This window comes from Urocampus carinirostris, chromosome 14 (genome assembly GCF_059441175.1).
Source record: "Urocampus carinirostris isolate Australia breed hairy pipefish chromosome 14, RoL_Ucar_1.0, whole genome shotgun sequence".
Lineage (NCBI taxonomy): Eukaryota > Metazoa > Chordata > Actinopteri > Syngnathiformes > Syngnathidae > Urocampus > Urocampus carinirostris.
In genome coordinates this window covers 37979828-37994252 of record NC_142362.1, presented here as the reverse complement: position 1 = coordinate 37994252, position 14425 = coordinate 37979828, and the positions used below count along the sequence as shown (strand labels likewise).

At 40.7% G+C, this 14425-nt stretch overlaps 1 protein-coding gene across 1 annotated transcript in view; it reads right to left on the bottom strand.

Moving 5' to 3' along the window:
• man1a2 (mannosidase, alpha, class 1A, member 2) overlaps nucleotides 1–4630 on the bottom strand; it is a 56183-nt gene extending 51553 nt beyond the window's left edge. Inside the window, exons 1-2 of the mRNA XM_088352151.1 lie at nucleotides 3996–4630; nucleotides 2092–2612 (exon numbers count right to left, since the gene is read on the bottom strand). Of these exons, the coding sequence (XP_088208277.1) occupies nucleotides 2092–2405 (314 nt within the window). The 5' untranslated portion in view covers nucleotides 2406–2612; nucleotides 3996–4630. The remainder of the gene's footprint in view (nucleotides 1–2091; nucleotides 2613–3995) is intronic.
• Between the last annotated feature and the right edge of the window lie 9795 nt (nucleotides 4631–14425).

The following is a 14425-nucleotide window of genomic DNA, read 5'->3' as shown; positions in this document are numbered from 1 at the left end:
ACGTTCATACTGTTAAAGGTTTTCATGTGGTGATGTTTACACTAGTTGCACTTTAACTCCATTTTCAAAATATTGTGCAATGGAAGGTATGTCATGTTGACTTTGTTATAATTGTATTTTTGTTACATTTATGCTTTTTTTGTTTTACTCTTGACTTTTGTTCTAAAACAGTTGTAATAGAAATATCCACATTCAAGAATGGACTGTATATCATTTAATAACAATTAGACAATTTTAGACAGTTTTTAATCATAATTATGACATATGATTTAGATCTTGAATAACTTTGATTTTTAGACAAATCTCTCCCCATTTATGTGTTGGGTAAAAAGGACAGTAATATGCAGGTTACATTCTCACTTGCAGGAAGTTCTTCCAATTACAATCTACCACTGGGAAACGCTACTTTAATTTTTTTTTGCATGGCCCATAATAGATACATAATCCTTGCACTAATTCACATTTCAAAGTGCTCCGTTTAGGTGTAGCTACCCGTAGGAGACGCTAGCGCTTCATAGTACAATGCCATACAAACTGCCAGCTACGGTTAATCGAAGCCACCAGAGAAGAATGTTGGTGTCCTCTTAAGGCAGCCTTGTTGAGAAACATGTCAACAATTTCAAACACGTCACAAATTCAAGCACTTTTCCATTCTTGAAAACAACAATAAGATTCAAGCATTTTCAAAGATTTCAATTGCCCGTATGATCCCTGCATATACCGCTTTAACAATGCTCTGCAGACGGAACTTCCGTTCTGCCAACCTATACTTTTTTTTACCCGGACTGTAACTCTGGCAGTATTTGAGAATGATTCGTCCAATTACAGCCAATTTAACAGCAGAGTTCGTACACCTTTTTCATGGCGAAATTCAAGCACTTTTTAGACCCAATGTTTCCAGCACTTTCAAAGGAAGAAATCCAGCGGTGATCTAAAGAACTTTTTTTGTTGACTTTGATGACAAAATAAAGATGCTATGTTGCTCTTAGCACATATTTTGTGCTTATTTGAGAATTTCCTATCTATGATCTCTGTGTGTCAATTGGCTGCTACAAACTTACAGTAATTTTGCCATTCTGCATTAACAATGCATGGGCAACTTGGCTACATCACACTTGCCCACTAACAAGGAAATAAAGGAGTTAAATACAGAGGGGAAAAAAGAAAGTACTATATGTATAAAAAGCAGAAAAATAAGTTTGGACGCATTTTAATGATATTGATGGCTCTGAAATAGAGTGCATTCGATCTACTGAGCTTGTGCTTATTGGATTCCTTGTTTTTATCCAATTTATATTTCTTTGTGTGTTTTTCAGAGGATTTGCGTTTGAATTGGTTCAAAGAGAATTGTAAGTATTTTTTTTTACATCTTATCATCTGTTTATAGCACTGAGGGATTCATATTTTTAATTTATATTTTTATGTTTTGCGTTTTAAGGGATTTTGTGTTGTTGTTCGACTTTAAATCTGTTCAGTGTGTTAAAAGCAAAAATGGTTTTGACTTTAAAATTCTTTTTGGTAGATCTGTGAATATTTTAATCAATATTTCAAGTGTTTTGTAAAGAGCTCTTGGAAAACATATGAAGTTACTATTTACTAAATAATTTGGTGCAAAATATTATGTTACTATTAAAGAAGAAGAGAAAGAAGAAGAAGATATATATATATATATATATATATATATATATATATTATAAAAATATATAATTGAAAAAAAATCTGAGAAGCCGTTTCGGAGCTGAAAGAGCCGCCTTTTCTCAGTGAGCCAAGCCAAAGGAGCCAGTTTTCTAAATAAAGCTGTTCTCTCAGGTACGACCAGTAGGGGGCAGTGACACTACACATGACAACGCCATGACAAGTCACAAGGCAGGCGTGTCGGTGTCGTTTTCACGCACTTTTTATCTGTCTTTTACTTCATTTATTGCCTGGTTCAGAGTATAAAGCTAAGTAACAACACAGGCAACAATTTCAAGCATTTACAAGCACATTACCCAAAATAAAAAAAAAAATCCATGACTTGGAAAACACAACATGAAAAATTTCAGCATTATCAAGGATTCGAAGTACCCAAAAGAGAGAAAAACAATTTACCTGTGTCTGTGCTCGTCGTGTCCACCTTGACCGTGTATGATCACTTGTCCTGAAATATGTTTTCCCAACTTGGGCGCGTCGATGTGTGGAATGAGTACGTCCTCCAAGCCAAGGTCGAAGCGCTTGTGCTTAGAGTTGTCAGGCAAGAAGAAGAAAGCGCCAAAGCACAAGGTGATGAAGGCACTGAGGATGAGCAACAGGATGAACTTCTCAGAAAGCCTCAAGGTAGCGCGATGATGTGGAAAGGAGGAGGCGCCTGGCGACAGCGTCGGTATACGGCGCCCAGAAAGCGGTAAAAGCGCAGGTGTGGTCATTTCGAGGGTTTTTGAAGGCTGTTTGAGCCTCGGTAGGGTAGGGGCGCAGGAGGGGGTAAAGGCAGCTTCCAAGCGCCACAGGTGTTGTTTGTTGTAGTTGCTTGACTTTATTAACTCATACCTGTGATGCCAAGTTCAAACATCAGAAGGGGAGGATTTCCCTCAGTGAGGGACTGCCTGGTGAACAGGTAAAGACTCATCACCATTCTAAAAGAAGAAAGAGAAAATGTCAAAAAAAATCAACTTCTAGATGATAAGCAATAGAGTACTCTACTCTAAATATTTGTCGGAGGAGCTGATCCTCTATTCATTTTTTTCATTTACATGCCAACATCTACGTTTTATTTCTTTTGTAAAAGGGCATTCTCATCAAACTGTTAAATGATCACATTTAAATCAAAATAGTACATTAAGTCCCTGTCTAGGCACAATAATTGATAGAGATTTTGTTAGTACCTTTTTTATTAGTTACTATTAGGGTGATTAAATAATTTTACACTTATTGTATCTAAGAATATGGTCTCAAATCCCAAACCAGAGCAATATACAGTGCTGTTCAAAATAATAGCAGTGCAATGTGAGTAACCAGAAAATCTCAGGTTTTAGTATATTTTTTATTGTTACATGCCAAACAAGCTACCAGTGGGTGCAGTAGAGTCTCAGAAAACAAACAAGGCCCAGTATTCATAATAGGCTCGCTCCGAAGGTTGTGCAATTGGGCGAATAGTTCTAAGGCGTGTGTTAAAAAAATAGCAGTCTCTGCTGTTGACTGTACAAACTCAAAACTATTTTGTATTTCAAAAAAGTAGGTCTTGTAATATTCAGTAGTATGATGACACTCCAAGTTGTTCTTTTTTGATAAAGTCATATTTTATGAGTTATATTGTCTTTTATGTTTTTTGTTCATTTTTAACTTATTGCTTCTCTTTTATTATTGTAAAGCACTTTGGTACATCGGAGGAATTGTTATAACGGACTGTTTCCGTAGTGCAATGGTTAGCACATTCGCCTCACGCGCCAAAGGTCTACGGTTCGAGACCGGTTGAAATTATTTATTGGCCTGGAGAGGGATGGGCCCCACCAGGCTGTACTTGCCCAAGACACTCTACAGGAAATGGTGCCCCTAGGACCACAGTTGTAAAGGGATCAGACCAACCAACCAAAATGTACACAACACAAATTTGACACCTAGATTTAAGTCGACCAAAAATGTTCTTTCTGGATTGCCATCTCCAATAAAACATTCCTAATTTGGGGCAAATCATCTTTTGGGTTTAAAGAAACGAATCGTGATGATGCATGCTAAGCAGACGTTCTTCCTATTCCAAACCTTAAGCAAAGGGATCATGAAAGGGGTTTGTTATCATGCCACTAGTCGTTGCATTATAAATACTGATAAAGGCCACGGTAAAAAAAAATCTTAATTAGAAAATTAAGACTGATGCAAGTCGTGTGTTTTGTTTTATGACAGCTCCTGACAAGAAGGTATTTCGTTGACAGTTCCATTCTTGCTGGTGATTAAAGGACTAGCTAGCTAACGTGCTAGCTCGCGAGCAGTTAAATAATCGTCAATGAAAATATGTTGCTTACCGGATAACATTCAGTAGGAGACGAGATTAAGGGAAAATCATCCTCGGGTACGTTTAGCAAGTTGACTTCATAACTCGTGAAGTCGAAAGCGGCGTTTTCCTTACGCTTAACGGTTACACAGAGCGATGGGCTGGTTCCGTTAGCTACGTTACTGGGATGCTAATGCTAGCCCGCCTGGTGAGACAACAGAGGCTGTCTTCAAGGCACTGTCGTGCCGCATTACAGTTGCACTCGTTTTCTCAGCCCGAATTTCGGATTTGTAGCAACTGGTATTTTCGTGCAAATAATAGTGCATTAATTTGAAGGAATGAATGGGAGCCACGCTCCATAAAGAGGCAGGAAGTTTCTGTGTGAACGCTCGATCCTGGCCTGGGAGGTGGACGGATCGTCTGGAGCTGTCCCAGCCGCTCCTCCGTCGAGCCGCAGCTTCTTTTCTCCTCAGCAAGGGGAGAGTGATACTTGAATATTTGGTATCGATGCGTCCCAAGTAAATACAGCGTAGTATCGATCAATACCGATCCGATACTTTTCCATACCTGTCAACCTGTACGGTTTTGCCGTACAAAGTACGTTTTTTATGCATTTTAAGACGAGTAGGACGTACAAGGGAATCCGTACGAAAACGCGCAAATTTGTCAATCGAATGCTTCTGCCGCCTGGGTATTTCCCATCATGCATCATTCCGAAAAAAAAATATATATGTACGATTATTTTGTATTCTGTACGGGAAAATACGACAATTTGTACGGGCATGGAGCCGTGGAGGTTGACAGGTATGCTTTTTCCTTGAAAATGTCACGATCATGGGCGTGACCGCCCTGTTTGGGGCGGTGCTCAAGAACCCCCCAAATTTAGCCCAATCACCTCCAGAAATGAAAGAGTTTTTAAAACTGTCTTTCCCTCTGTAAACAATTGGATAAGCTTAAATTTGATGCAAAACGTCTGATACGAACAAACTAAAATATGAATGCAGTGTCAAAATACTCCACTGCCTTGAAAGGGTTCAGTCCATTTGATTCTTAGCACAACTTTCGATATTTAGTTTTGAAGTCTTATTGCAGTTCTTTTTTTAGTATTTTTGTAGAATTTCTGCAGTCTGTATTTTTGTAGTATTTCTGTTGTAATATTTTTAGTATCATAGTATTATCGTCGCAGTATTTCTGTAGTATTTCTTTAATTGTCATGATTTGTCAATTGCCCTCACTAGTGCTCACTCATTCAGCCCCAGCTGCCACTCCTTCCCCAATTAGTCCTCCTCCTATTTAAGCACGTCGTTCTCGTTCACTTCTGGTCAGTCCGTCTGCGAACCTCACCGCATGCAAAGCAAGCACTTTTGACTCTGGCTACCGTTATGATCCCAACCTGTTTCCTGTATCGATCCCTGATCCAAGCTAAGTTCTCCTGTCCCGGCTACCCGAATCCTGATTCTGTTTCTGTACCGATCCCCGATCCAAGCTCCGTTCTCCTGTCCCGGCTACCCGTATCCTGATTCTGTTTCCTGTATCGAGCCCCGATCCAAGCTCCGTTCTCCTGTCCCAGCTTCCCTTTGCCTGATTCTGTTTCCTGTATCGATCCCCAATCTAAGCTCCGTTCTCCTATCCTGGCTATTCGTATCCTGCCCGATTCTGTTTCCTGTATCAGTGTTCTCGTTTGCCCACGTCCCTGCGTCCTACACACATCATTTTTGCTGGGGACGTATAGTCTCAAATCGCCGTGCGTCCCTGGGACGCAACCTTTTTGCCACAAAATTGTCATTATTACCCGATTACTTTTTTTTAACAAATATTTACTGCACTCCAAAGTTTTTGTCAGGCAGATCCGCCATTGTTGTTTTGGTCTCGCGGTTCAAGTTTTCGTCTGCACGCCAATCTCGGCCAACGAGATCTCGTTGTATAGTGAAAAGAAGTCCGTCTTTTTTTAGAGAACCGGCTTTTTTGGCTCAACTCATTAAGAAGAGCCGGCTCTCAAACGGCTCACTTGCTTTGATGATCGATGTTACGAATTATGTTGTATAAAGAAGTTAAGAAAAAAAGGAAGTATAAAAGGAGAAAATAAAAAAAGACAGGTTTGTGGTTATCCCAATAATCGGTATATTACCAACAATAATTTGATGCAGAAAATGAATTAATAATTTGATGATTAAAACTGAATGAATATATAGATTTATTTTATATATTTGTCACCGATTTACGATTTCAAACCCGATAACACAAAATTTTGGGGACCCATAGATCTCTGTTGGGACCCATCACTTTTCAGAGGTAAAATGAACACTGCTGTATCGATCCCTGGCTTCCTGCTCGTCCGGTTGCCCGACTTGTTCCGATCTCTGACCAAGCACCATCTCCCATCCCGGCTGACGGACTTATTCCGATCTCCGACCACGCATCGTTCGCAAGGACTTCCCGCTCCTCCTGCCGAGCGAGCACAAGATTGCTATCTTTTTCCTCTCGCCCTGACTTCCCCGATCCCTTAATAAAGCATTGTGTGAAACATTATGCAGCTCGGTCCCCTGCTTGTACTGGTCGTGACAATAGTATTTTTTCTTATCAGAATGAGGCAAAAAAAAATAATAATAATAAAAAAAAAAAAAAAAAATATATATATATATATATATATATATATATATATATATATATATATATATATATATATATATATATATATATATATATATATATATATATATTATGCCCTTGTTTTAAGCATTGAATCTTATATTTACAGTATTTATGTCGTATTTCTGAGTAGTACATTTGTTTAGACTCACAAAGGGAAAATGGGGACAAATTTGTCACCCAAAAAAACGGGTTTTCCTCAGTAAAACTAGATTTACTATTTTATATAGTTTCAACGACAGACTGCTGTCACTGTCTTGTACTACGGACAGACTGAAGAGATCTTTTCTTCCTCATGCCATAAGGCTCTTTAACTACCAGGCAGAGTAAAAGCCCACAGTAAACCACACCACCTACATTGCATATTACCGAATCTTATTGCAATATGTATTCTGTGTAGCACTATTTAGTTATTCTATATAACACGCTACAGTGGGCATTTGCACGTCACACTGGGTATTTGTATATTGTATTCTTTTTGTTTTATTATTGTATTGTTCTCAGCGAAGGGATGCTGCTGGAAATGTGAATTTCCCTTCAGGGATGAATAAAGTATCTATCTATCTATCTATCTATCTATCTATCTATCTATCTATCTATCTATCTATCTATCTATATATATATATATATATATATATATATATATATATATATATATATATATATATATATATATATATATATATATGCCCTGCGTTTGGCTGGCAACCAGTTCAGGGTGTCCCCTGCCCGATGATTACTGGGATGGGCTCCAGCACCCCCGCAACCCTACTGAGGATAAGTGGTGCAGCTAATGATATATATATATATATATATATATATATATATATATATATATATATATAATAATAATAATAATTTCCTTGTATTGTCATTCTGTGTAACAATGTACACAGAACGAAATGTCGATTGCACCTGACCCGTTGTAGCGAGCCGATGCAGCCGCAGCCAACAGAGGGCGCCGCCGACCACTTTTTAAGTCTTAGGAATGACTCGGCCGGGGCGCGAACCACCGACCTCCCAGTCTCAAAGCGGGCGCCTTACCATCTAGGCTATATATATATATATATATATATATATATATATATATATATATATATATATATATATATATATATATATATATATATATATATATATATATATATATATATATATATATATATATATATATATATATATATATATATATATATATATATATATATATATATATATATATATATATATATATATATATATATATATATATATATATATATATATATATATATATATATATATATATATATCTTGACTTGAATGGATGTAGCTGGGACGCATCATCTGTGATGTATGTATCCTGGGTTCATTGAGTGTTTCGGGTCTCGCAACATCAGACACTCTCGCCCAGGTGACCCAGCCGAGGTTGATCAGGCCTCAACTTGCGTCCCAGTAGCAGTCCACGGATCTTCCCTGGTGGCTTTTTCTGCAGCTTCACTAGCGGATTTAATGCCTTTCTTCTTGGCTGCCCCTGTCACACCCAACCGTCCTAGGACTTTGCAGTAGGATCGTCCAGCAAAACCCCTGCATCCGACCTCTATTGGCTCAAAGAAAACTTTCCATCCCCTGACCCTGCACTCCTCCACCAGTTCCTGGTACTTTGCGCGTTTTCTTTTTTTTCCTCAATGCGCTCTTCCCACAGGACTGTAAGTTCCAGCATGATCAGGTGTTTTGAAGTCTCAGAGGTGATTATCATGTTTGGTCGGAGCGATGTTACTGATATGTGCTGGGGAAACCTTAGTTGTTTCACAAGGTCGACATGCAACTGTCAATCAGAAGCAATGTGGAAGAGTCCTGATGTTGTCTGTGCACAAGCCCTGGGTTTCTCTCCTGCCTTGATGAAATTAACTGCCTTGCTTGTGGCTTGATGGTGTTTGCCCCTGTTGACTGCTAGGGCAATGCACTCAGCAACTGCTTTTAGAACCTGGTCATGACAGCCAGGGCCTTTGGGCAGCTGTTGAGGAGGTGTTCCAGGGAGCCTCTTCCAAAGCAAAGGGGGCAGGAGGGTGTCTCGCTCTTTCCCCACACGTGTAGGTTCGCTGGGCTTGGTAGGACACCGTAAACTGCCTGGACAAGGAACCGGACACGGTGGAAGTCTGCCTCTATGATGCTCGACCAGGTCACTTTGCGCTGCAATGCGTTCTCCCACCTTGTCCATGCTCCCTGCTTCCGGAGTCCGACTGCCCTGCTCACCCGCTCTTCCTCCACACCTGCTCGGATCTCTTTCTGGAGAAGATGGTGTCTCTCCTTCCCTTGGGCTTGACTCACTTCGGTTTTAGGAAAGAAGCCCAGACCTGCTCTCCCCACTGCCAAGACCCCAACTGCCTCAGTCATGAATCTGCCACCTCCACTTCCTTCTGAGCTCTCCACTTCCTTCCGGTTCTAACTTCAACCCCGGCTGATGACACCTTGCTGTCCTTGGAATCCCTATACTGAAGAGCCTCTCTAGTACGTGCCACCTTGAACTCCTCAATGAGCCTGCTGAAGGGTAGCTGGGCGGTATTGCTTGTCCCATACAAAGCAGCGCTGGTCAGGCTGCGGGGAAGCCCCAGCCACTTCCGGAGAAAGCTACTGATCTTCCTTTCGAGGATCTCCACACTTGATATCGGTATTGCATAGACTAAGAGAGGCCACAAGACTCTGGGAAGAATAGAGTGCTGGTCGATCTAGGCTTTAAATCTACCAGGCAGGTCGGACTTGTCCACCTTGGTGAGCCATATTGCCAGTTGTTTAACAGACTCTTGGATGGCAGCAGTGTCTTTCAGAGTTGGTTCAAAGAGTTTCCCCGGGTTCTTAACTGGTTGTTGCGAAATGGTTGGGATTTCAGTTCCAGAGATCGAAAACCTTAACTTTTGAGGGCTTGAAGCTCATTCTCTATATTTACTATTTTATATATACACATATATATATATATATATTGTAATGCCCCTCGATGTGATTAATGATAAACTCAGTCGCTGATTAAGTCTCGTTGCCAATTTAGTAACAAAAAAAAGCGTATAAACATTCACACAAAAGCCACTGTTGGTCGCAACTCACACGGTTGCGTGCACACACAGACTGACTTCAAAGCACAAAACTTAGAAAGCTTCCCCCATCCCTCTCATCACATCCTATCTTAAAGGGACCATGCATGAACACAAACAGCTACATTACACAACCTTTCCCTTTATGAATTCCCTTGCCTGGAGGGGTAAACAAAAAAAAATCTTCCAACCACCTTGGTATTCGCCTCAGTCTCTGGGGTCGGCCAAGTCCATCCCTTGACAGTTGAACGTACTCGGGGAAGTCTGGAATACCGATCCCTAGCCTGTCCCAAAACATTAGGTTTAGCAGGTTCCGCCTCAAAAACATGAGTCCCAGTGCCCCAGTATGCCAGTATGACCACTACCTCCCCCTTCCACACAAGCACCCGACACGGTCTGTTCCAATGATTGTACAATTTAGGGTAGCATCCCTCCATACCAGTTCCCCGGTCTGAAAGTTCTGCCCTTTGCTTTGCACGTCAAAGCTCATTTTGTTCTGCATACCGGCCTTCTACAGCTGATCCTGTGGGAACCCATGCGTCGTCTCCAACCAATCCTGATGTTTTCGGTCACACTCCAGCCCGGGACAGTCCTCTGCGCAGCCAGGTGGTCGTCCGAACAAGGTTCCGTTGGAGTCAGAATATCCCATCATAACATCACAAGGCAGGTGTGCAGCTGCTGGAACACTGCACAGCTGATCGATAGGCCATTAGCACCTGCAAAATGTGCTGGTACCAATCCTGCTGGTGTTTGGAGGTCAGGATAGCGAGCTGCTGCTGCATCGTGGAGTTGGATCATCCCACCAAACCATTGCTCTGCGGAAGTAAAGGGATGGTGCGTGTCTGCTGCATACCCAAACATTCACAAAGCAATGCAAAAACGTTCGACTTCAGAATTCTGCCCTGGTAACGGTGTAGAATTTCTGCAGTCCCCAACCGGGTGAACGCCATTCGATGAAAATGCTGCAAAAGTAGGCCAGCACTGGCTCATCCTTTAGCCCCACCTGCGACAGCACCACCCCATGCCGACATTACTGCTGTCTGTGTCTAACACAAAAGGCCCGGTGGGGTGAGAGCAGGAGCCTTTTTAAGATCAGAAAACTCCTCTCTACAGGCCTAAGTCCACGTAAAGGGCTGCTTGTTCTGTTGATGACAGAAGGGGGGAGCGCCAATGCAAGAAAATCCCATAACAAACGGGGTGTAGTACAAGGCCAGCCCAAGGAGGCTATTGACCGCTTCTGATTTCTCAGACCCGGCCAGTCTGTGACCTTAAATTGCCAGTGTCTTCGGGTTGTGCAAAACACCATCTTGGGTCTCGACTCAACACCTGCCAGTAGCGGCTGCGCAGGTCGAGCAATGAGAACCACGCAGACCCAGACACTAAATCCAATGTCGCATCTATTCACGGAAGCGGATAACAGCCCTTTTTTGTCACCTTATTTAGTGGCCCTTTTTTCACATACAGCCGGAGTCTGATGCTTTTTAGGGGCATCATGACCTCTAGCATCACACAGACTCTTGGTCTGCGGCCTTCAGCTGGACCAAATGAAATAACAAGATTGTAAACTTTAACAGTAAAAAAATAAATGGAAATAAAACTGTTATATAACAAAAACAAAGAGAGTCAATACAAAAAAAGCAGCAATACAAAGAAAAAATAGCATAAAACTATAAAATAGTCCTGAAATACCAACCATGGTACAATATAAATGTTTTTATTTTTTTTTATATTCTTTTAGTTTTGGTTTTTCTTCTTTTGTTTCCTTTTACATAGCTGTTTACTTATTTTTTCTTATTTTATTCTCTATTTTCTCCTTTTATCCTTTTAAATACAAGGAAAGAATGTAAGTAATGCATATCCAAACTATTTTATTGATAAGAGAGGTGAAAATTTTAATTCAAATCAAGTTGTAGAGAATTTCAATAGTAATTTTGTAAATGTTGGACCAGAGCTCGCTGCAAATATCCCAGAGTGCAGTAGTAAGGAATTTGAGTCACTAATAAAAATGAACTCCTAGACCATGTTTTTATTTGGGGTTACGGAATCAGAAATCTTACACGTGGTTAACAACTGTAAAAACAAAACGTCTATGGATTGTATTGACATCGATATGGTACTAGTTAAGCAAATTATAAATAGAGTTGTGAAACCATTGACCTACATATGTAATCTATCATTTCTAACAGGCAAATTTCAGAATCAAATGAAAATCACAAAAGTTATACCAATATACAAAACTGGAAACAAGCACATTTTAAAAGTAAAAATGGATGGTGCTCCAATAGACACTGTAACAGAAATTAAGTTTTTAGGGGTCATAATAGACAATAAATTAGGCTGGAAAACACATATCAGACACATACAAACTAAAGTATCTAAAAGCATTTCAATAATTAATAAAGCCAAATTCCTTTTAAAATCTAATGTATTGTATTTATTATATTGTTCTCTAGTTCTTCCATACTTAACATATTGTGCAGAAGACAATAATTACAAAAGTTCACTACAGCCCCTTTTTATACTCCAAAAACCTGCAATTAGAACCATACACAGGGTAGGATATCAAGATCATACTAATATTTTATTCCTGCTGTCCAAATGATTAAAATTAGATTATTTAGTAAAATATTTCACTGCACAGCTGCTATTTAAGGTCAGCAAAAACATAGTGTCAGAAAACATCCGTAAAATATTCATTCGGAAAGAGGGAAATTATATCTTAAGGGGCTGTAGTGAATTCATAATCCCAAATGTGAGAACCACTAGGAAAAGTATGTGTGTGTCTGTGTGTGGAGTCAAGCTGGATTGAAAGATGAGATCAAACGGTGTCCAAGTATTCACTTGTTCAGGTTTAGATACAAAGGAACATTCCTGGCGGAATACAGAGATGAGGAGGATGGGGTATAAGTGGTGCAGGAGATTGGGAATAGTGCGTCTAGTTAACTTTGTGTTATTGTTGCTATTCTTATATCATGCCAGTGACAAAGAATCCCCAGATCTCATCATTGAAGGACTACCAGCCCGTTGCACTGACTCCCATCATAATGAAGTGCTTTGAGAGACTGGTTAGAGAGCACATCACCTCCAGTCTCCCCTCCTCACTCGACCCCTTTCAGTTTGCCTACCAGTCAAACCGCTCCACCGGGGATGCCATCTCCTCTGCTCTTCACCTGAGCCTGACACACCTAGAGGAGAAGAACACCCATGTGTGGATGCTGTTCCTGGACTTCAGTTCAGCATTCAACACCATCATCCCACAACACCTGGTAGACAAACTGAAACTCCTGGGCTTCAACACCCCCCTGCGGAACTGGCTGCTGGACTTCCTCACTGACCGACCCCAGTCAGTGCGGCTTGGTCAGAACATCTCCGATGTCATCACACTCAGCACGGGCTCCCCCCAAGGCTGTGTCCTGAGCCCCCTGCTGTTCACCCAGATGACACGCGACTGCGTCCCTAGGTCAGCCACAAACCACATCGTGAAGTTTGCAGACGACACAACAGTGGTGGGCCTCATCAGGGACGACAACGACCTGGCCTACAGAGAGGAGGTGGAGCAGTTGGTGGGCTGGTGCAGAGTCAACAGCCTGGTCCTGAATGTTGAAAAAACTAAAGAGATCATTATCGACTTCAGGAAAAAACAGCCCAACCATGCCCCACTTCTCATCAACCACAAGGCTGTGGAGGTTGTCAGCAGTTCTTAGGGGTGCACATTGCAGACAAACTCACCTGGTCCGTGAACACTGAATCACTGGTGAAGAGGGCACAGCAGCGCCTGTACTTCCTGCGGAGGATGAGGTACTATTGTACTCCAGTGTTATTGTTATTGTATAGTGACTTGTTTACCTGACTGCCCATTTTGCACATCTGGTTAGCTGCTCCTCTTGCACTCTTTGCACTACTGTATAATACTATACATAGCTATCATTATTTAGTATATTATTAGTACTTCAATACTCCAACTCAATACAACATTTTATTTATATCTGTACATTCAAGGAAACTGTGCGGGTCAGATGTATCGACATTTCGTTCTGTATACACGTGTACAAGAATGACAATAAAGTATATCTGAATCTGAATCTGAAAAGATAATATAAGCATTTGCTTCTTACTACCCCTTTCGAACATATTATGTAACGTTATTTTGTTGTTGAGTTATTGTTTTTGTTCTGGTTTTTTTATTTTTTTGATGTTCGAATAAAGAAAGTAACCTAATTATCTTTTTATTCTTTTGTTTATTTCCCTTAGCTTTTTTATCGTATTCTTTTCTTCTTTTGTTATTTTTCATTGTCTCCTTTTATTATTTTTTGCTGTGTTTTCCCCATTTTTAGGTCATTTTGTGCATAATTTTACACAATACATTGGTAAATACGGATTAAAGCAAGATAAATAATCTGGAGAGCTGTTTGGGAGCCGATAGAGTCGGCTATTTTTAGTCAGCAGAGCCCAAAGAGACGCTTCTCTAAAAAGAGACGGCGTTACCATCATTACGACAAAGGGATATGCTGGTAGGGGCTGCTCCCTCCATGGGTACTGACGTCGCACTGTTTCCTGTAGGGGCCAGGAGTGTCCATGCTAGAGTCCACCCAATGCCATACACAATGTAATTGAGATAGCATATGCGCTGTCAGATTCAGATTCAGATTCAGATTCAGATCTACTTTATTGTCATTCTAGTACACGTGTATACAGAACGAAATGTCGATGCATCTGACCCCCACAGTTTCCTTGAATGTACAGA